Source organism: Ambystoma mexicanum, chromosome 5q, assembly GCF_040938575.1.
Source record: "Ambystoma mexicanum isolate Mex_15411 chromosome 5q, UKY_AmexF1_1, whole genome shotgun sequence".
NCBI classification, from domain to species: Eukaryota; Metazoa; Chordata; class Amphibia; order Caudata; family Ambystomatidae; genus Ambystoma; species Ambystoma mexicanum.
In genome coordinates this window covers 61386215-61410044 of record NC_090933.1, presented here as the reverse complement: position 1 = coordinate 61410044, position 23830 = coordinate 61386215, and the positions used below count along the sequence as shown (strand labels likewise).

Sequence of the window (23830 nt, the reverse complement as noted above, 5' to 3'; positions counted from 1 at the left end):
CCTCAGAGTGCTGGACACCAGAAGCAAGGAAAGTCTGAAGTGGTACCCGAGAACCACAGTGTTGCTATTTGCTGTCAGACGCAAGGAGCTGAAACACCAAAGTGCCACTGAATTGAAGTTTGCCCTTTGCTGTCGCAGATTGTCCCGTTGTGTTGCAGGAGTCCCTTGAAGTCCTCCCTCTTGTCCCCACGACTGAGGCACAGGAACAAAAGGATCTGCATAGCCACACAGGAACAGAAGCCAGCTGGAACCATTTCGTCTAACCAAAGGTACTGTACAGTCTAAGAAACCTTACCTCTGGTCTTGTAGCATTACTTGTTCTCAGTTGAGACTTGTCTTGGTTACTCCTGTAGAGTTGCTTGCATCTTCTACCCCTCACAAGCCTCCCAGCTTGTGGCCCTACGTTGATTCTGCTTTTTCTACAACGACTTCTAAAACATTGTGCAAGATGTTTACTTACCTGCACGAAGTGCTTCAGCTCATCTAGACTTTTGCTCAATTGACATTGGCTGGCCTGGCTTCCTGAATGACTTCTCTCCTCTGTGTGTTGGTATCTTCCTTCCAGGAAAGGGTTAACTTACTTTGCATTGGAGGGTTCAAAAGTACTTACCTGCTTAAGAATAGTTGTGTGATCTCTTGTCTTATTCTAAAACCGCTTTACTTTGACACACATCTCAGTATTGATCTAAATGTACCAGTGATATATTAGTGTGCTAGCTATTTAAGTCACCAGAGGGTGTATGAAGTGTGTGCGCCATCCCAAATGGGTACTTGCTGATTTAGAGAAACTAAGAGTTTGTATTTTGGAGTTTATTACTATTACATTGCCCCTTCTGAAGAAGGCTTATACAAACTGATGAATTAATAATGGTTTAATTAAGAAACCTTGTGCACAGATTTATTTGGATACTTGTCACTGTGAATCCCTGTGCAACCACCCTACTGCTCACATTGACCCCTCTTGAGATAAGCCTGGCTGCTCAGCCAAACTGCCAACCTGTGTAGTACAGACTTATACCAAAGGTTAGGTTCCTATTGGCAGGTCAATGTTGTTGTAGTGCACCCAAAGGGCACTGCACCAAATCTTGACCATTTGTATTACAATTTCATTTGGCTGTTCAATTTTCACCGGCTCTCCGTCCGCAAGAAGAAGAGAGCCCACATCCAAGCCTGTGTCTCTGCGGCATCTAACAACTCGGCTGAACTCTTTAAAATCTGCAAGGAACTGCCCAATCCTGCTGCAGTCTCTACCCCTCCTGTCCCCTCCCAGGCCCTCAGCTCAGCCCTGGCTTCTCATTTCATCTCTAAAACTCAGGACATCCTGTCCTCTTTCGCTCTTCCTCTCCCCCTCCTTCCTCTACTCCCTGCTCTTCCTCTTGTCCTTCGGCCACCTCTCATCCCTCCTTCCCTGCCTTTCCCATGTTCTCCTCAGACAAGATTTCTAGACAAGTCCTGTCTAAACAGGTTCTCCCCTGTTCCTCCAAAACCATCAAGGACCACATTGACACCCTAGCTCCTGCTGATTTCTGCAACCACTCCTTCGCCACTGGAATCTTCCCCTCTCCCTAAAGCACTCCCTTGTGCACCCTCTTCAAAAGAAACTCTCTGCCGAACCTTCCTGCCCTGCTAACTATCGTCCAATCTCCATCACTCCCCTTCGTAGGCAAACCCCTGGAAAAGCTGGCTATTTCCCAGCTTAATCTTCACTCTGAATCTGTTGGTTGTCTCAGTCTGGCTTCAGAGCTGCCAGAAGCACAGAAACTGCTCTCTCTTACTTGATCTCTCTTCTGCCTTGGACACGGTCAACCATGCCATCCTGCTCAACTGTCTCTGTGATAACCTGGGCATTACCGATCAGGCCCTGGCTTAGCTGACCTCCCTCCTCTCAGATTGACCCTCCCAGCTCCAACTTGGGTCCTTCCTCTCCTCTATCTCTACTTGTGGTGTTCCCCAGGGGTCTAACCTCTCTCTGGCTGTCCAACCAATACCTGGCCCTTCTTGCCCACTGCATTGCCGCTCTCTGCCCCAGTTTTCAGTGCTATGCGATGACACTCAGCTCATTTTCAGGCTCTCTTCTGCCACCTCTTCTTCTCTCCTCTCTGACCGTCTTTCCGCCATCCAGGAGTGGTGTGCCGCCAATGGTGTCTGGCTTAATACCAGTAAGACTGAGATTCTCCTCATCGGCACACTTGCCCCCTCCTTTCCTGTCACTCTCTGGTTGGCCTCTTGGCCCTCTTCTTGCCCCCACCTGTGAGGCTAAAAACCTCTGGGTCACCTTCGACTCCACCCTTTCCTTCTCTACTCATATCTCTGACGTCTCTAAGAAGTCACACTACCAGCTGCACCTCCCCAGAGGTGGTATTATTTTTCCTCTCCTTCTCCCAGAAGCTCAGTCTCCAAAGCTCTGGTTCCCTCCAGGTTGGACTACTGCAACCGCCTCTTTCTAAATCCGCTTGCCTCTACCCTCTGCAACTCATCCAAAACAGGACTGAGACTTGTCCACGGCCTCAAGCCCACGTATCGTACGTCTCCAGGACTGAAATCTCTGTACTGGCTCCCAGTGGCAGCGAGGATTAAGTTCAAACCCCTCTGCATTGTCCATCGGGCCTTCTGGGGCCTCAATACCTCCAACTCTCTCTTCCTAAATATCTTCCTTCGAGCTCTTCGCTCAATCACCTCCAACTCCCTCAGGGTTAGTCGCTTCTCTAAGCAGTGATTGGTGGTGGATCTCTTTCTTCTAATGAGGCCTCCCTCCGGAACAGCCTCTCTGCCACCTGGCTGAAACAAACTGCACTTGTTTACTGGCTACCCTCTGATCTCGGCCCAGGTCCCCTCCCCTCCAGTTGCACACCTGGACTGTCCCCCTGGCAACCGTTGCACTCTGGGACTGTTCTGTATCCCCCCCCCAACCAGCACCCGACACCTGACGTCTGCACTTACCCCTGCACTTGCCACCAGCTGGCCGCAATTTTTTGTATTATTTATGGTCTTATTTCTTACTGTTATCCTATGTACTGCACTGCCCCTCCCCTTTCCCCCTCACTGCACTTGCGCGATCTCAATGTTACCTGGCCTAGTAGGATCGCTATCTCTGTCTCCCCCGTTTCCCCCTCCCTTGCCTCATCACGCCTTGAAACACTTTTGTATAGGCGTGCTACGAATGCCATATATTATTTGTACTGCTTCTACAACCCTCTCTCCCTCCTAAAATAAGCCTGGCTGCTCTGTCTATGCTACCCTGAACTCTATATAGTGGATTTATTTAATTTCAACCGCCCATTTCACTATATATAGTGGATTTATTTATTTCAACCCCCATTTCACAATATATAGTGAAATGGGGGTTGAAATTAAATCAGTATTTTCGGGGTCGCAGTAATTGTATAATCCCATTTTGCCATTCAGCAAAAGTGGGCAATACCTGATCAGTAGACCTAAAGCCTAAATGACAAACTGCTCCATTTCATTTTATTGAATGCAACCTTTTTAAAGATTGCTACTCTTTTGAAATGCCAGCAAAACACAGGATGGATCCTTTTACCATGTCCACTAGGGGTAATCGCACAGCTCTGGGCTGTCTTTGTCACAAGCGCCCTTAGACGTAGAAGTTATGTTAAATTGTCTTATACCGCGCACTGTTACCATTGGCATAGTCTCGAGGCACTCATGTGGCTCCGTAATAAAGAGGGCGGGTTGGGTTAGTGAGGAAAGAGGGATAGGATAGAAGTTCTGTTGATGTTTGAATAAACAGGAGGAACGGGTATCCTATGCGAGTCGTTTTTCTAAGTGAGTTTTGATCGTGTGCTCTGGCTGGTTGTATCCAGAGGGGTGAGACCCAGTGTTGGGGATTGTTTATTGGCGAATGTTTGTTGGATGTGCGTTTTGTGTGTAATTTGGCTGGGCCCGTAGGGCGCGTTATGGTACCTGGGAGGTTTGCGGGAGCCGAGCAGGAACAGGGGTGATATATATATATTACATTATATAATGGATGACGTGGGAGTGCGGGGGGGGTCTCCCACCCTGGATATATATGAAGTGAAAGGTGGGGGGGGGGGGGTCGACATTTTTAAAAGTCAATGTTGGAGTCGGAAGGGGGGAGTGCAGAGGGATCTCTCAGCGGCGCCCTCCCACCACCCCACTTTTTCTGGTCAAAAAACATTGTTAAATCAGCCCAAAAAAAAAAAAAGGAATTTGCTACATTTACATGGCAGACAAAAAAAAAATACAAAAATAAAATAATCGGTAAATGTTCATAGATGCACTGATTAAGCTTTTAACTACGACATAATGCCCAGATATTGCATGCAAACTAAAAATTCCACCTACCTGCGTCTACTGGCTGACCGAATGGTTGGCTTACAGAATTCACTTGCGCAGGCACATTTGTTTTCACCTAGGAAAAGGAAAGAATCACATTTTATACAAGTCAAGCTATCATTTTGCATACTCTTTCTGAACACATTCCTAACAAATAGCAGCTGAATAGCTAATGGAAAAATAGCACACTGAAGTTTAGCAACAATGGAATAGATTACCCACCACAGCAAAACTTTTCTTAAGCCCCGTAACAGATATTGTTTGGGTGTAATTCATAGAACAGAATAATGTATTTTCCCAGCAGTAAGAATGAATAGCAAACCTATTAAAACCGCCTTCTACCCACTGTGAGCAACCTGGAGGCATCCTCCCATCTACTCCCTTCGGGTCCTCTTCTCAGGTGGACAAGGAAAGGCCATTGCTTTTGCATCCTCACCCTGGGGGTGAAGATGTGAGTGAGGATCAACAGGGTGGAAAGTTCATTGGGGAGTGGGGAAGAGGATGCATTTCCCATTCCCTTTTTTTGATGAACCTTCAATCCTAGAGGTCTTTGTAGGATGTTGTCCAACCCCATCTGTCCCTCCCCTCAAAAATGACCCCTGGATATATTATCAGGTAATGGACAAGAAAGAAACCAGTCAGGGGAACATATCCTCCGAAACACAGATTAGACTTATATTAATCTTTTGCTAACACAGGAAAAAGTCAAAGTGCCCACGGTCCTCACCCTACCTTTGTAAGCCATGTTCAGTCTGCCCCTCTTACACATACACCTATGGTTACACCTTCGGTTACACCTTCATATAGCTGTGAGACTGGGATGAAGAAAAGGCAACCAGGAACTATGTACACTTCCACTTATACGCAACACTATAGTACTGGGACGGGGAAGAGGCGACTGTGGAAGAATTGCATGCAGTACCCTCTGGGACCACCACATACATTTAGGACTACAGGTGTAAGCAAAAACCAACCTTTGGTATAGGTCTGTATTACACAGTTTGTGGTAGCGAGCTGAGCAGCCAGGCTCATCTCAAGAGGGAATGTGAGCAGTGCAAGAGGTTACACAGAGGTTTTACAATCACTGTGGTTCAAGTAAACACTTGCACTCAAGGTTTCTTGGTAAAACACTTATTAATTACAATCATTTAGAAAACATTCACTAGAAGGAGGCAACTTATTATATACATCAAAGCAATGAGTTTCTGAACAAATTCGGCTCCTCTGAAATAGGAGCAAAATGGCACTTCAGTTACTTTCAATGGGAGTAAAAAGGCACAAGTTAGCAGAATAGATCACAAATACTTTCTTAGGTAGTGCAAATAGTTTTAGTTCACTAGAGGACTCGATTCAGTTCAATAGGCCTAGGACAAAGTCAATGGACTAGTGTCTTGGATAGGAAAGAGCAGTTCTTGAAGTAAACGGTAAAGTCTTTGCAAAAGTTCTCAGAAGTAGTTTGTATGGAAAAGAATCATATGTTGGGTCACAAGCTTATTAGGCCTGCAAGCTGGGAAAGTTCCACGAACTTTCACCGCGAGAGAGGCGTTCTCTCAATCGGGATGGCACAGTACCTCAATATGAAGCAAAAGATGCAGCTGAAGACATTGGTTCCTGGCATTTCCTGTAGATCTCACTGTTCCTGAGCCTCAGTCGTGGGGACAAGAGGAGGGACGTAGGGGGACTCCTGCACTGCACGGAATCGTCAATAAACTCTGACAAAATGGAGTCACTTCAGTTAGAGTAGCTGTAATTCAAGCAAACAAGCTGGTGTCCTTCCCTCTGGTTAATCCTAACCAGCTCCGAGAATGGTATCCATGTGGCTTACGAGCTGATTGGTCCCACCAACTCAAAAGAAGAAGTCGTCCTTGAAGCGGCTTCTCTGTCGAGATGAACTTGGCAATTCGGACCTGCAGCAGGGTTTCACTGGGCAAACCAACGGTCCAGGGGTTGCAGCAGCCATCCTCTTCCAGCTTGACTTTGGTTCTTTTGTTCCAGTGGTCGACTCTGCTTTCCAGTCGAGGAAACTCGTTTTTAAACAGTTTTCTCCCAATCATTCCAGCCTAGCTGCCACTCACCAAGCAGAGTGGCTGACCTTGCCGGACAGTCAGCCAGCCAATCACACCAGAGTGCATTTGGGTCTCCTAGGAGACTAAGCACACAGTGTTTCGGGCAGCCCCCTCACTTCCTGCCCACCCCAGACACTCAGATGCCAGAGGCAGTCTTCAGTCCTGAAGCCCGCCAAAGGCATAGAAAAAAAAGGGACCAAACCTGGTTTGGCACGCAGAGACAAACACTAGAAGGACCTTTGCAGAAAGAAATGGCAAAAAAAGCCGACCGGGACCTGTTGAAACAAAGAGGCTTAAAGTACCATCTTGAAAAACATGGCTCTTGCGATTTTTAGCTACCGGTGTTCTCGGTCAGGAAAAATCATGGTAGTTCGTTGTAAAACCACTGCCACCAGCCATTTCGATAGGAAATGCTGCTACATGGGTTTCTAGACTAGTAAAGTCAATTTAACCTTACATTCTCTGGGAAACAGTTTATCCCAGAGAAGGTATTCAAAGCTTTGGGAAGTCTAAAAAGACATTCCTGTGTCACTGCACTCAGGGTGCTGTGTAACGCACATTTAAAAAGTCCATAATCAAAGAAAATAAACACAGAAAAACAGAATAAAAAAGTTTGAAGTCCCAAAGTCCAGCAAAAGAGCTGGGGGTCTCCAAGGTAGAGCGGAATTAACACATTTTGAGAAATCTACCCAACAGCGACTAGGAGCAGTACACACTAACAGGTCATTTCACCACTCAGGTACCGAGATGGGGAAAAAGGACTATGAAACACCACTACACTAGTCAGGCAAGTCGTACGAATTAGGTTCAGGCAAAGAACTTGCACTGGCAGCCAACTGACAGGCTACATGTCTATAAAAGGAGAAAGTCGTCAGAAGGAAAGGGAGTCCAACTGGGAGAGGGAACCCAGGTTGCTGAACTAAGGCTGGGAGAGAGAACCCAGGTTGCTTTGTTAGGACTGATTTTCTATACTCTGGCCCGGTTGACAGATGTATAGAAGGCCAACCTATATTGAGACAACAATAACTCTGGGCAGCTGTAGCCAAACCAGTTCAAGTTAGCAGTTACATGGGTCTAGGCTAAGCCTCAAGAAGAGGGGTTAAGCTTGTAAAAGGTCCACAATGAGTACACATAATGGAAATCACATATTACACTTAGTATGTATAAAAATAGTATTTATGGCCAAGCAACACTATGAAAAATGACGTAACAGGTTGAAATATCACAACATTAAATATAGATTACATATATACAGTCACTGGTTGAGGGCATAATACAAATCAAACCCGGTAAAAGAAAATTCAGATTAGATTATGCATGAAAAGTCCAGAGAGCGTTATCCCTAACTTCAAAAGTCCTTCCCTAAGTTGTCTGGCGCATTATGCCCAAAAGTTGAGGAAAGCTGGAATTTGATTTATTTAAACAATTTATTTATTTTATTTCAACCAAACTAACACAACTATGTACACTTTATCACAAGCAAACACAAGTAACACGCATTAACAACTTCCCTCCTCAACTCCTGTCTCCCCTCCCCCCAGCCCCCATTCCCTCCCCTTGGGCCAACCCTATACTGCTAATCACGGTCACTCTTCTGTCAACGCCATTACTTCTGTGGCAGCGGATTTGCCATTAGGGGTCTCCCACACATCCTGAGCATCATGTACGGAGGCAGTCAGATCGACTATAATCTGTCTCCACATGTCAACAGCTCTCACTCCTAGTTCAACCCTAATCAACTGTCTAAAAGAAGTCTTCAATTGGATGAATGCCAACAACCTGAAAATCAGCCCAGGAACGACAGAAATTATGATCATATCCAAAGACCAGGAGAACAAAACAGGCATCCTGTGGCCAACGGAAATGGGAACCGCACCATAACCATCTAAGGTAGTAAATGATCTGGGAGTCCTGATGGACAACTCCCTAACCTTAGAACCACAAATAGATGCAACAGTCAAGAAATGTTTCTTCCTCCTCCACACAGCAAGAAGAATCCTACCTTTCCTCTCCTTCACGCACAAAACACTTACCATCGTCACCCTCCTCATGTCAAGAATCGAATATGCGAACAGCCTCTACCTCGACATACCAGAATACCTCCTTTAGAAACTATAACGGATCCAAAATACAGCAGCCAGACTACTGCTCAAACTATCCAGAAGCGACCACATCACTCCTGCCCTAAAAACACTAAACTGGCTCCCAGTAAAACATTGCATCACCTTCAAAACAATGGGCATAACTCACAGGGCAATCAATGGACAAGGAGCAGAATTCATACAAAAGAAAATAATCTACAAACCAACGAGACTCCTCAGGTCAAGCAATGAAATACCTTAAGAAAAAACTTGGAGGCACCTCCTACCACTTAGCCGCAAAACAACATCCCAAAAGAAAAACACCAAAGGTCACAAATTCTGAAAATTGCTAAAAACCTGGCTCTTCAACACCACCAACTCAAACTGAAAACAGAAACAGAAAGGAAAAAGGATGACTAAACTTGAGAGGACACTGACCGCTCCCAGAACCGACTGAGAAGCTCCCACGGCACCTGGACGGGCGACGGCGGGTAGAGTGGAACACAGGCGACACCCATGGAGATGGCGTCAACAACCCCAGCCAATCCCACCCAACATCTTCACCCACCCCTTAGTTTCTACCAGGTACCACAGTGTTGTAGAATTGTCGGGATATTGGCAATCACCACACTAGCTGATTTGTGGACATTGGCAGGTGCACTAGCCGTGATGAGTGGGACGGGAGGACAGGTTGTGAGGGAGGCCAGTGGAGGTGGGAGCGAGATGTGAAAGGAACCTTGATTAACGGACGGGCCCAGATCAGGACAGAGGCACAGGGGTGCTTCCACACCCCATCCGGGGAGATTACGCAAGCCCAACATGTCAATTCAGGATAGAGCTGCCAACTAACCAATTCCACTATTTCCCCCTCTGCTTACACCTCTCAAACTCCAAACCAACCACAAACCTACAGCACAACAAACCGCACAAACTTCACTACATTGCAACAACAAAACAAAAAACCCACAGCCTCACAACGGTACACGACTACCGGCCGCAAACACCCCAGGCCCAGCCAACGGACCCACCGGGCTGAGGACGCCAACAGCACATCACTGCTTTCTTGCACTTTTCCAGCTTCCTCCCACTAACGCACCCTCCTGTCTTCTTTCAGAGCTGCCAGAGGACCACTCCTGTGGTGATAATGTTAAAGGACATTTGTACCGCGCACTAACTAGTTCCTCCTCCTTGCTGGTCGCTTCTGACCAAACCACCGTCTCCACATCAGCCCATTTGATCAGATCCCCCCCCAAACCATACTTGCGCTACCGGTCTCGCCGATGCTTTCCATCCCATCGCTATTCTGTTTCCGCCAGGATGTACGCTAATTCTGTTTTCTTATAGGTTTAGCCCGCTCAGGTCTCGGGAAACACCCAAGTAGGCAGGCTTTAGGAGAGTCTACGTCTAACGTAATCCCAGCATCTGTGCCGCCTCTCTCCAGAATCTTCTGCTTTCCACGCATGCCCAAAACATATGCACTAGGTTAGCGTTCCTCTCCCCACATTTCAAACACGCCTGGTCACCTGCCTGATTAAACCTGCCTATTTTGGAGTTAGGTATGCTCCATGTGCCACATACAGCTGGATTTGCTGGAATCTTGCATTTCGCGATACCTTCTTATGATACCTTTTCACTCAATGCCATTCTCCGTCTGACAGTGGTGTCCCTAGGTCTGCCTCCCACTTCCCCCTGGTTTGATCTTTGTACCCTCCCACTGCTGATATCAGTAACATACATACGTGAAATTTCATGCCCCCCTTCCGATACATCATATAAAGACTCAATTACCCTATTCGGCTGCATGTGGTGTCGGGATCTGGCCATCCCAATTTCAAGCCTTTCAGCAACCTAATGTATGTGATGTATTGACCGCTATGTATCCCATTATCTCCTACCAGCTCTTCTAATCTCTGGGTCTTCCCCTCTTTAAGCACATCTCCTATTGTTGCCAATCGTATAAATTCCCAGCTTCTCCGTACATTTTTCCTGGTCTGTTCATCTGCCCCCCACTAGGGTTGCCAGCGGCACCTGTGGGTAATAAGGCGCTGCGCAACCTAGCAGTTGCATTGCCCGACGCCATGTGTTACAGCCCAGGCGCAGCAGGAGGTGCCCACTAGTTTTGTGCAAGTCGGGTAGCCATATCACTTCCTTTAAGAAGAATGGTCTGCCCGCCGTCTTCAGCAGCCTCAATTCAGTAGTTGGTTCATCCGACAGCCATCTGGCCACGTACTGCAGCTGACTGGCTATAAAGTACATCTTGAAATTGGGCAATTTAATACCCCCATGTTCATATGGGTTCTGGAGCTTCCATAACACCACCGTTTCTTGACTTATGCCAAATGAAGCTCCGGAATGCACCGTGCAATTTCCTAAAAACTTTTTTGGGATCGCAAAGGGGACATTAACGAAATAATGTAGTAGCCTCGGTAGCACCACCCACCCTATCATAGTTAATGGCAACCTCCCTGAGAACGTTATGCACTTCTCCATCTTCTCCACCACTTTCTCTGTGTTATGCTTATGTTCCTCTTTGGGGTTGTGCTATAAATCGACTCCCAGGTACCTAAACGTCACCAGCTCCCATTTGATAGGAAGCACCGGCAAGCTATGTGGGCTTCCCTCTGTAACTCTCCACACCCCACAGGGTACAGACTACATTTCTGGGGCTCCACTGTTGTACCAGATAGTGCCAGCACCTCCAGGACATATTGTAGGTTCTCTTCCGGGTAACTTAGATACAGCAACATATCATCTGCGTATAACAAGACCAGATGTCTCCTGTCCTGTGTGCTTGCTCCCACCTCCCCAAATCCCGCCCTCAAGTAAAAACTTAAGGTAGAGTCTCTGGGGTCGGGTGAACAGTTCCAAGGGTTAGAGGACAGTGTATTCTAACTAATAGAAGTGTCCCCAACTTTTGAAGTGCTTGCGCCAGCAAGCTATGGTAAAACCAAAGTATAGTAAAGGTTTTGTAAAATTTAGGAACACTTTTAAAGGGAGCTTAGGGGCAGGTAAGAACCACTGTAACTTACCCCCCGTACTCCGCGTCTTCCACAGACTTGGCAGGTCAATGGAAGAGGGTCAGAGGTAGCTTTTTCAGTCAGTCGCAGTCCTCTATTAGCATGGGTTGCAGGATCGAGGTGATCTCCAGTTGGTGTCTTTCATTGCTGCAAGGACTCTCGGATGAAGAATGCAGCAAAGCTCAATGCAGGACCCCTCTCAAGACCGGACTCTGGTCAGGTAAGCTGTTTTGGAATGTGGTCACCGCAGCACAGCGACGCGAAGGGCTTCACTTGTCACGATCAGACTTCCTCCTATCTCGGGTACCCCTGAAGATAGGACTCCAACATTTCGCAGAGGTAGGTCTTGTAGGACAAGCAGTGGATCCTCCAGGTTCCTGGTAGCAACTTGGAATGTCAACAGCACGGTAGCCCAAACTCAGGGTTGATGAGCCACAGGACGGTACCGGGACACTTCCAAAGGCTCTTCTTCGCATGGTACAAAGCAGATGCCAGCAATGGATGTTCCCTCCACTCCAAGGGTCACAGCTCCCTCGAAGGACTGCTGAAGATCACGAGCAAGACGGGGCTCCACCAGGACAGCAGCAGAAGTTGGTTGCCGGGCCCCCTGACGGGTCTCCAGTGTCTTCGCGGGTCTCACAGATTGTTGGGCAAGATTGTATGCAGTACCCGGAGGGAGACTGCACCAGCCTTGACCTCTTGGCAATAATTAACCCAACCTTTGCTACAAGCATGTAATACACAAGTTGGTAGAGTGACTGAGCAGCCAGGATTATCCCAAGAGGGGTCAATGTGAGCTGTAGGGTTATTACACAGATTCACAGTGACAAGTATCCAAGCAAACACTTACAGACAGGGTTTCTTGATAAAACAATTATCAGGTGATTAAGTCATTCATATGTTACACATGTTCCAGCACCCAGAGGTGACGTAATTTGATGTCAGTATAGCATTTACATAGCATCACCTTTGCAATATTGATTTTTCAAGGAAGGAAAGGTTAGATTAGAACAGACTGAAATTGACTTTACCTACATTTGTAACTTTCTAGATCCAGCACACACTATATTACAATAGGGTGCTGGAGGGGTTACTTAGTATCCCCTTTGTCTAGTTTCTCATATAACATTTGTACATTACCCTTTCCTCGATGAATGGCTGGTGGCAGTGGTTTACTTTTAACTATTGTGGTGTGCTTTTACCGCGGGCTGCGTTCGCAGCTGCAGTAAAGCACCCAGGGGTGCCATTTTTGTCAAAATGGCCCTAGTAGTATTTTTTCGTCATTTCTTCGTGGAAAGGTACTTCTTGAGATTTGCTGTGCATGCCAAACCAGGTTTGGTCCCTTTGTTCGTTTGGTCTTTGGTGGGATTCACGAGTGAAGCCAGCCTCTGGCTCTAGTGTGTATGGTGGGGGCAGGAAGCGAGGGAGGTGCCCGAAACGCCCTCTGCTTACTCTTAGGTGAATGGCCGGCTGGCTGTCCGGCAAGGACAGCCACCCTGGTGGGTGACACAGCTAGGCTGGAATTAATTTGAGAAACCTGCATAAAAAAGGCAAGGCTTTTTGGCTTGGAAGGCAGAGTCGACCATTGGACGAAGGAATCCGAAGAACTTCTTTGAAGAGACGCCTGCTGCAACTCCTAGACCATTGGTTTGCCCGGTGAAGCCTTGATGCTGTGCTGAAGCTCCAAATTCGTGACGACTAGAGAAGCCCTGCAAAGACGACTTCTCCCTTTGAGTTAGTGGGACCAATCAACGGACATCCTCTCGAAGCCGGTTCTGATGCCACTAAAGTTGCTGCTGGAAACCCAAGAGCCAGGGAGAGGAACACCAGATTGTGTGCGTTGCTCCATGAAGATCCATTGGACTCCCAGCAGAGACGTCGCTAGGGGGGACGGGGGGGTGTTGAGGGGGCTATAGCCCCTGGTCTTTTGGTTGTAGCCCGGGATAGAATCTCAGGAGCTACAGCCAAAAGGTTAGCTAGCCCCCAGTCCCAACAGTTCTGACATCAGCGTAGCCCCGGGTCTTTTCCAGACCTAGCAAGACCCCTGACTCCCAGGAAGCAGGACTGACCGAGCCCGAGCCACCTCAACAGAGTGCTGGACCCCAGATTCCATCTCAACAGCCAAGAGTCCACAGTGGTGCTATTTATTAGATGCGAGGAGCTGAAACCGCAAAGTGCAACTTTATAGAAGTTGGTCATTTTCTGTCGCCGACTGTTCCGTTGCAGTGCATGAGTGCTCCAGACGTCTCCTCTCTTGTACCCACAACTGAGGCCCAGGAACACAGGATCTGCAGAGCTGCACAGGCACAGAAGCCAGCCAAAAGCCCTTTTCTTCTAATTTAAGGTACTGTAAAGTCTAAGAGAACTTCCCTCTTGTTAAGTAACCTCACTTGTTCTCAGTTGAGACTTGTCTTGGTTTCTCCTGTACAGTTGCTATCAGCTTCTTTACCTCACAAGCCGAATCAGCTTGTGGCCCCACTTTGATTACTTCTTATTCTACCAAGACTTCTACAACATTGTGCAAAACGTTTACTTACCTGCAAGAATTGCTTCAGCTCACCTTAACTTTTGTCCAATTGACTTTGGCCTGGCCCTACTCCCTGAATAACGCTTCTTCCTCCGACTCTGTGTTTAGCCCTCCTTCCAGGAAGGGGTTAACTGTCTTTGCATTGGGGGTTACCAAAAGTACTTCCCTGCTTCAGAATATTTGTGAGATCTCTTGTTTTATTCTAATCTTTTTCTTTGACATACTCCTAAGTATTTACCTAAATGCAACAGTGATATATTAATGTCCACTGTGTCCTAACTATTGAAGTCACCCGAGGGTGTAGGAAGTGTGTGTGCCATCTCAAATGAGTATTTGCTGATTTAGATAAACTAAGAGTGTGTATTTTGGAGTGTATTTGTGTGTTACGATTATATTGCCCCTTCTGAAGAAGGCTTACTCAAACGGACTGTTAAAATTAATAATTGTTTAATCAAAAAACCTTGTGTGTAAGAGTCAGAATACCTGTCACTTTGAATCTCAATTCCCTTACAGCTCATGAGATAAGCCTGGCTGCTCAACACACTTCCAACCTGTGAAGTACAGACATACCAAAGGTCGGGTTCCTATTGCCAGGAGGAAAGGAATGTTGTAGCGCACCCAAAGGGTACTGCATACAATCGTGCCTAACACATTGTGACACACAGCTCTTTCAGTGCAGTGGCACAGGGAAGTCTTTCAGATTTTCCAAAGGGTTAAATACCTTCTCTTGGTTAAACTGTTTCCAAGAGCAGTGAAGTGAAATTGATTTTACTTACCTTGTGTAACTTTTTAGACCCAGCATCCACTGTCTTACTATAGGGTGCTGGAGGGGTTACTTAGTATTCCCTTTGTCTACTTTCTCATGTAACATTTTTATGTTACCCTTTCTATAATTATTGGCTGGTGGCAGTGGTTTACTTTTTCCTACCATTGGGTGGTATTACCGCGGGCTGCAATTGCAGTAGCAGTACAGCACCAATGGGTGGCCATTTTGTCAAAATGGCCCCAAACTTTTTTCGCCATTTCTGGTTGGAAAGGTCCTTCTTGAGATTTACTCTGCGTGCCAAACCAGGTTTGGTCCCATTGTTAGTTTGGTCTTTGGCAGGGTTCACTGGTGAAGCCCGCCTCTGGCTCCAGCGTGTCTGGCAGGGCAGGAAGCAATGGAGTTTCTCGTAACTCCCTGTGCTTACTCTCCTTGGTTACAGGAATGCACCAAAAGGTGACTGGCTGCTTGGCAGTCCTCGTAGGACAGCCAACCTGCTGTGTGAGTGACAGCAAGGCTGCAAATGAATGGGAGAGACTTGCATAAAAGGCAAGGCCTTTTGCAAGGAAGGCAGAGTTGACCACTGGACGAAGGAATCCGAAGAACTACTTGGAAGAGAAGCTTGCTTTAACTCCTGGAGCGTTGGTTTGCCCAGTGACACCCTGCTGCAGTGCTGAAGCTCTGAATTTGTAATCGACTAGAGAAGCCCAGCAAAGACGACTTCTCCCCTTGGGTTGGTGGGAACAATCAGCCCCAAGACAAACTCCACTGGAACCCCTCTCTCTGCTGGCTGTACTTCTTTGCTGCTGCAGGAACAGAGTGCCATGGGACAGGAACACCCGAATCGAATGCATCGCCTTTAAGCCAGACCTCACCTCCAAGAAGATCCTTCGGACTCCCTCGAAGGAGGACTATCCAAGCCTGAGCCACCTCTACAGAGTGCTGGACCCCAGAAGCAAGGAAAGTCTACAAGGTGTCCAAGAACCGCGGTGGTGCTATTTGCGAGTAGCCGAAACTGTAAAGTGCTGCTGATCTGAATTGTGCCCATTGCTGTCGGTGACCTTCAAACCAGAGTGCAGGAGTCCCCAGACGTCCCCCCTCTTGTCCCCACGACTGAGGCCCAGGAGCAACACAATCTGCAGGGCGACAGCAGGAACAGAAGCCAGCTGGAAACTTTTCTTCAGACTCAAGGTACTGTGAAATTAGGGGTACTTACCTCTTGTGTGTAGCTTGCTTGCTCTCACTGGAGACCTGCATTTGCTGCGCTTTGCAGAATTGCTTGCCATTTTGCCCTCCACAAGCCTCCCAGCTTGTGGCCCAACAGTGATTCTTTTTACAACAAAACGCTCTTTAACTTTGTGCAAGACTTTTGTGCTATCTACAAGAAGTGCCTCAGCTCCCCTAGACTTTGCTCAATTGACATTGGCTGGCCTGGCTCCCTGAAGATTCTTCTTACCCTCGGACTTTGTGTTTATTTGTCCCTCCAAAACATCATACATACCTTACTTGTATAGCTGGGAAAGGGTTAACCTATAGGTCATTGGGGGATGGAAAAGTGCAACCCGTTTGAGAAACTTGTTAACCTTTGTTTCCTCCCCTAACCTTTTCGTTTTTGCCATAGCTTCAGTATTACAATTTAAGTGTGAAAAGTGATCTAATAATGTCCACAGTGTCCTAACTATTGAAGTCACCTCAGGGTGAAGGAAGTATCTGTGTGCCATCCCAAAAGGGTATCTACTTTAATTGAACTGAAGGAGTGTATTTTTGAAGTGTATTTAAGTGTTGCATATTGCTCCCTTCGAAAGAAGGCCAACTTAAAACTGACTTAAATTAATAAATAATTGTTTAATCAAGAAACCTTGAGAATACCTGCCACTGTGAATCTCTTAAAACCCTACAGTTCACATTGACCCCTCTTGAGATAAGCCTCCCTGCTCAGTCACTCTACCAACTTGTGTAGTACATGCCTAGACCAAAGGTTGGGTTACCTATTGCCAAGAGGACAAGGCTGGTGTAGTCTCAAACAGGGTTACTACATACAATCTTGCCTAGCACCTGTGCGCCTAGCTCCTAAAATCTGCCCACTAGGGTTGATTTTAGAAAACCATCTTAACAGTCAGCGTAGTGAGACCCCACAGGGAAGACAGATTATTGAAAATTCCTCCTCAGGTGTCCCCAGATGGGATACATCATATCCAGCAGTCATGGATCATCACTGCGGCATCTGCAGCAAAGGAGGTAGCGCTTCTCGGAGAGGGGAATACCATGTGGCAAGGACATTCATGGAGACTGTTCCACTGAACACGATCAGAGGGAAAGTTTGCTGTAATCTGTTCCTTCTTAGTCTGTTGGAATGCTTAAGATACTGGTGCAGCGCTTCGGCCACCTTCCTTAGGCAGCAGGCCCTTGAGGTGAACAGGTTTGGGTTCCAGACACAAGACAAGATCAGCAGATACGGGTCTATTTTTATCCACACAAGGGCAGCTGGGGTGACCACCAGTGTCCTATGATGCAACGGACTAATCAAACATTTGTTGGTCTGCCAATGGCTTGCCACAAATCAGGAATTCTCAAGAACTCATGGGGGTGTTTTCAAACAAAGGAGTAAATCCACATTCTCCATAGAGGCATCTGCCAGTCAGAACTTTTTCAGGATGCTAAAGCCCCCAGCTCAAGGAGACAGGCACCCTGCAGCCATATACAGCACCTTATCACAACACAAAAAAAAGGCTATAGTATACTCATGAGATCCTCAAGGACTTAGAGGATGATACAGAAAACTTCCATCTTAGGTACCTGGAGGAGTATGTCAAAAAAGGACCCTCGCTAGGCAAGAACGTGCTACCGGGTGGAGGCCCTTTTGCACAAAGGACAGCTACCACTAGCCTAGCCATAACCCTGAACAGGGAGGACAAATCCACTCTTGGATAGATACTACGGAGCACATTCCAGGACTCAAAGAAAAGCACAAAGAATACACAACTATTAGTGGCTTTAGATTAAGCCTGTGGCTTTAGATTAAGCCTGTCTGGAAGGATAAGGGGAGCAAAGCCAAAGTATTGGGCAAAAACTTCAGGGGGCCACTTCAGCAAGCAAAAAGAGGACTTCCACGTCACACTGAAATCCTGGGATCAATCCAAAGGTCAAACAAACCTTATTTAAGTATGAAAGCCTGTTACATGGCATTAACATACATGTTATTTAATGTCAAAATGAGAATTAAGCGTGAAATTGTGTTACTTACAGATTCGGTCCTTTGCAAGCAGAAGGTCTTCAAATTGTCAGAAAGAGTCTGCGTAAGAGTCATTACTAATAAGGCTTCTTCATCAGAATCAATTTCAAATGTTTCCTGCCAAAAGAAAAATGCATTTTGAGAATGTATCCTGTTTTCATTAAACCTAAAAATGCTTTGTTTATAGGTCATCTACTACATAAAACCACCAAGATTAACTCTGAAGGAAACATATACAGAAGTGCAAAATTATTGTAATCACATTGAACGTAAAGCAACTTTACACATTTCTTTCGGACAATGGCAGAAAAGCATGAAACCAGGAAAGAATTAACACAGCAGGGTTGAACAGCAATTACAAATGCTATTATTTGTGCCGAGGATTACAAATCCAACAATGGGGACAAAATCAAGCATATGAATCTGTGACAGTTGCAATGCTAGAGAAAGAAACATTACATACTGTTAGAAAAGTTTTTCTGAAGTCCAACTAAGGGCTTAGTAAAACCATTCAACTGAGACAGTACAAGACTCCACTCTTAGTATAAGGCTGTACCAGCAGAGTATATGGTGTGAGAAACCAGAAGGTGTCTCACCAGCTGGTCTCCGGGGATCTGCCATCAAGGTGGCCGGGACACGGCCATCGCTTTTGGATCCAGTTCCTGGAGGTGGACCAGTGTGGAAGGATCACCTGGAGTCGTCTTCGGGGAGTGGGAAACCGGATGGTGAGACACAGTATCCCCCTTCCCTGTAACCCCTTTTCCCCTTCCTACCAGGTAGGATACTTAGGAATGGGAACCCCACCGACCCCTTTTCCAGAGAGGAATACTTTCTCACAGACAGCTCACTGTGAGCGAAAACAGACTAACACCCGAGCCGTATAGCCGACATATCCCAAAACAATGGTCAGGCAATTACTGATCATCACACACACACCTGACTTCCATCACACTTCCCACACCGATAAAAGGCGGAGCACGAAAGCACACTCTGGGCAAGGCAAAGCACACAAGGAAGCAGCAGTTCCAAGATGGCAGTTTAATACCAGGAGAAAGACGGCGAGACCAGAAAGGGTTGCAAGGAGGGAAGTGCCCTTGACCTGTACAGACCGTTACTTTGTGAAACTTAAAAGTAACCTAAGACATGGGACTAAAGCGGACCCCGAACAATAGGGGCCTACCATGTTTTTGAAAGCGAAGGGAGTCTGAACCCAGCTGAGGGAGACCCCGGGTGGATGATCCATCCGATATGTGCTACAAGCGAAAGGATGAAAACTTTTAAGTTGTTAGATACTTTTGGTTGAACAAGACTTTTGAGCGAGAAACTATTTGTGCTGTTAAGAGACTGATTTAGAAGGTCCAGCTGTGCCTTAGAGACTGCCTCCTCGTGCTAAGAGAAGCCAGAGTGTGCCATGGAGGCTAAGTGCTCTACCTTACCCCGTGCTGAAAACGAGGGGAAGGGAACTTTATTGCTCTATCATTCTGACATTATTTTGGACACTGCTCCTTTTTGCATTTCATACCCCTTTCACATTTTGTTGTATTCAGAGGCAAGGATTGGCTATACGTTTTTTAGTATAGGCCCTTTTATTTTGACAAGACACCACTAGCACTGCGTTATTATTCGATGGTCTTAGCTTACCCCCATCTGTAGATTTTGGATTAGATAGATGTTTGTTAGGGAGAATTCATAAAAATGTGCCAATTCCCTTCAGCTTAGAGACCTCCAGCAACTTTGCTGGATTTTGAGGACTTGATTTTTTTACCTGGAGAGGGTGTGACCCTTTTTCCCACTCTCTCATGTGTTTTGAAATGTGTTTTACTTGTGTTTTCTTTGGTTATTGAGTTTTAGACAACTCCATAGGCATCATATTTTCATGTGTGTCACACAGCACCCTCAGTGCAGTGGCACAGGGAAACCTGTTCAGGTTTTCCCAAGGTTTAAAAACCTTCTCTGGGATAAACTACTGTTTCCCAGAGTAAGTAAAGTAAAATTGACTTTACTAGTCTTTAAATTCCTAGACCCAGCACACCCTTTCTTACAATAGAGTACTGGAGGGGTTACCCAGTATCCCCTGTGTCTAGATACTCATTTTGCAGCCAATTGCTACCCTTTCCTATCGAAATGGCTGGGGCAGTGGTTTTACACCGAACTACCATGACTTTTCCTGACCACGAACACCAGTAGCGGCAAGGACAGCCACCCTGCTGGGGGAGTGGCAGCTAGTCTGGAATGAATGGGAAGAAACTGGTTAAAATGCGAGTCTCTTGGCTTGGAAGGCAGCGTCGACCACTGGAATGAAAGAACCGAAGACGAGCTTGAAGAGGACGGCTGCTCAAACTCCTGGACTGTTGGTTTGCCCGGTGAAGCCCTGCTGCAGGTCCAAATCGCTAGGTTCATCTCGACAGAGAAGCCCCTACAAGGACGACTTCTTCCTTTGAGTTGGAGGGACCAATCAACTCGACAGTAAGCAACCCGGATACCAATCTCTGAGCTGGTTGCATTTTCCTCAGAGTGCTGCAAGAATCGGTATAACCAGGGAGGTGGACACCAGTTTGTGTGCTTTACTCACAGCCACCGAAATTGAAATTTTCCAAGTGCTAGCATTTGGACCAGTCCCAGTGCAGTACAGGAGTCCCCCGACGTCCTCCCTCTTCTCCCCACGACTGAGGCACAGGAACAGCGAGATCGGTAGGAACTGCCAGGAACAGAAGTCACCAGCTGCATCTTTTTCTTCATTGTAAGGTACTGTGGAAATAAGAGTACTTCCCTCTTGCGGTGAAAGTGCTTGAAACTTTTGCAACTCATAGGCCTAATCAGCTTGTGACCCAACATATGATTCTTCTTTTTACAAACTACTTCTGGGAACTTTTGCAGAGACTTACCATTTACTTACCAGAACCATTTGTAGCCTATCCAAGACTTTAGCCCATTAACTTCGGCCCAGCCTATTGAATTGAATCTTCTGGTGAACACAAAGTATTTGCACTGCTTAAGAATAATTGTAACCTTTCATGTTCTAATAACCGTTGCCTCTTACTCCTCTTGAAAAGTATTGTAAAATAGTATTGAAGTACATCTGTGTTTGATTATATTGCCTCCTTCTTATGAATGTTTTATAACTGACAAATTAATAAGTGTTTATCAAAGAAACCTTGAGTGTAAGAGGTTATTTGAACACTTGTGATTGTAGACCTCTGTGTAACATTACTGCTCAAATTGCCCTCTTGCGATAAGTCTGGCTGCTCAGCCCCGCTAACAAAACTGTAGTATAGACTTATACCAAAGGCTGGTTTTGCTTTCACCTGTAGTCCTAGTTGGGTGTAGTGGTCTCAAAGGGTACTGCATATAAACTTTGCCTAACAAACATTAAGTAACTTATAATTACTCTTATGCCCCTTTCCTCCATACCGCATGGGCGATTACAACTGAAAGTAGCCCCAGGGTGGAGGGGAGACCCTCCTTATGCAAATAGGTTCCTTTGGCCGCATCAGACTTAGAGCCGGCGTCCAAACAGTAATGTTATGTTAGCAGTACTTGTATAGCGCACGTCACCAATGGAATTGGTCCGCAGGCGCTCTGGCGGATCTGTAAACAGGAAGGGTGGGTAGGGGTAGTCGGGAAGAGGGGAGAAGGAGAGTGGGAGAGGTGGTGTGCTGTTGGCAGCTTCAGCTCGGTATACAACGAGTGCTGGGCTTTGGTGCTAGTATCGGATCGGGCAAAGTTTGTGTTGTTGATGCCGTGTGGTAAAGTGCGTGCAAATTGCTGGGAGAGAGATGGTTGTGTGGTTTTGTGCGAGTTTAAGTATGTAGAAGATTGAGTGTTGGGTTAGTGGGGTCTGTATCCTGAATCAGGTACTTATGGATCTGTTACAGTTGTATACCTGTAGCTTGGGATGTTGCTGGTTCCTTGTGGGCCGACTCGCTTTGGTAATGTTGCGCTGATCCAACTGTATCCTATTGAGTATAGTTTTGATTGCTAGGTGCGTCTGAACCTAATCTTCTGTTGTGGGACTGGGTGGGTAATAACTATTCCCAGGTTATCTAGTGTGACCCTGGTCGGTTAAGGCTTTGAATGGTTGAGGGTCGGAGTCGTGTTGGTGTGTTGTCCTGGTTGTCCGTATTGGTGAGCCTGTGTATTCAGACATTCGTATCCTTCTATCCTGACTGGTTCTTTGGTTTCTGTGGGGTGAACATCCTTGGGACTATTTTGTGTGGTGGGGCGTTGCGCTTCCTGCTTTGTATTGGTGGACAGTTTGTAGTGACGAAACATTCTGTTTCTCACCCATTGTATTGGGGCCCGTGGTGCAGTGCTTCCTTACCCACTCTGTATTTTGTCCTTAAGGCTGTTGGGGAAGGTAATAGCCCATAAGGTCATGGTCCTCTTGATGATTCGTTCTAGTCTTTCTGTCTTAGTTTGCTATGTTAACTGTCTTTGGTCGTATTGCGGCTGCCTCCTGTTTGGTCATTTAGTATGTCGTGGGATGTTTACCTTGGCTTTTCTCATTGATTAATCGGTGTGTATTGCGGTCGCTCTACGTTCATTGATGTTTCGGTGCCCCTGTGACCAGTCTTTCTAGTAATGACGTGAAGAGCCAGGTTTTGAGTAATTTCCTGAATAGGTGGTTTCTTGTATTACGTATGTACTTTGGAAGGTCGTTCCATGTTTTCGGGGCTTGGTGAGAGAAGGAGGATCCTCCAAGTTTTCTTTTGTTGTAGGGCTTCGGTTCCAGGTGGATGTCCATGCTTGATTGAGCGTTCTTGCTGATGTAGGCGCAGTTTGTCTCTTAGGTACTCAGCGCCTTCGTTGTGTACTGCTCTGCACGTAATGCACATTGTTTTGAATTTTATTTGTTGTTTTATTGGTAGCCAATGTAGTGTTTTCAGTGCTGGTGCGGTGTGCTCTCTTCGGGGTAGTTTCAGAAGTAGTGTGGCTGCCGCGTTTTGAATGCGTTTTTTTTTTAGGAGTCGTTCAGGCATGCTTAGGTATAAGCTATTGGCGTAGTCTACCTTGGACATGACGAGTGCAATGATGGTGGTTGTTTTGTTGGAGAACGATAGGAATGGTAAGATTCTCTTTGCCGCTCGCAGGAGGAAGAAGCATTTCTTGAAGAGAGGGTTTACTTGTGGCTCCATCAGAACCCCCAGGTTTTTTTTACAATCGGCGAGGGTGCTGGGGTTGTCCAGAGTTCCCTTGGCCAAGGGATGAATTGGTTTTCTCCTCCATTTTTTGTGACTATCATTATTTCAGTTTTGCCTGGGTTGATTTTGAGGGAGTTGGGAGTTCATCCAGAAGAATACATTGTGGAGGCAGTTTTGTAGCGTTGAGTTTCTTTCCGTGTGGTCTTGTATTTTGAAGATTGTGTATAGTCGGCATAGTTGTAGCAGGCGAGTTTGTGGCTTTTGATGTTTCTGATAAGTAGATACAGGTAGATGTTGAATAGTAGCGGGGAGAAGGATGATCCTTGTGGTACTCCACAGGGGGAATCTCTTGGGCTGGATTTGAAGGGTTTCTTCCATACAGTTTCCGTTCTGTTTAGGAAAGATTTGATCCATAGTAGGGCGGTGTCTGTTATTCCAAGTCCTTCTAATCTTGTTATGAGGGTGTCATGGTCGACTGTGTCAAATGCTGCCGATAGGTCTAGGAGTATTAAGACAGTGCTGTTGTCTGAGTCTGCATTGAATTTTGGATCGTCCCATATTGAGATTAGAGCCGATTCCGTTCCTCTCAGTGGTCTGAAGCCAACTTGGGCCTGGTCTAGTAGGCCATGCTCTTCTATAAACTCCTGGGTTGTTTTGTATATTTACGTTTCGAGCAGCTTGGCTGT

The 23830-nt window shown here is 46.4% G+C and overlaps 1 protein-coding gene across 3 annotated transcripts in view; it reads right to left on the bottom strand.

Annotated features, from left to right (window-relative positions):
* LOC138497209 (uncharacterized) overlaps positions 1–23830 on the bottom strand; it is a 306729-nt gene that overhangs the window by 100741 nt on the left and 182158 nt on the right. For all 3 annotated transcript variants that reach the window (XM_069620532.1, XM_069620531.1, XM_069620533.1), the window contains 2 exons: positions 18016–18120; positions 4327–4393 (listed from right to left, as the gene is read on the bottom strand). In XM_069620532.1, coding sequence (XP_069476633.1) covers positions 4327–4393; positions 18016–18120 — 172 coding nt within the window. The remainder of the gene's footprint in view (positions 1–4326; positions 4394–18015; positions 18121–23830) is intronic.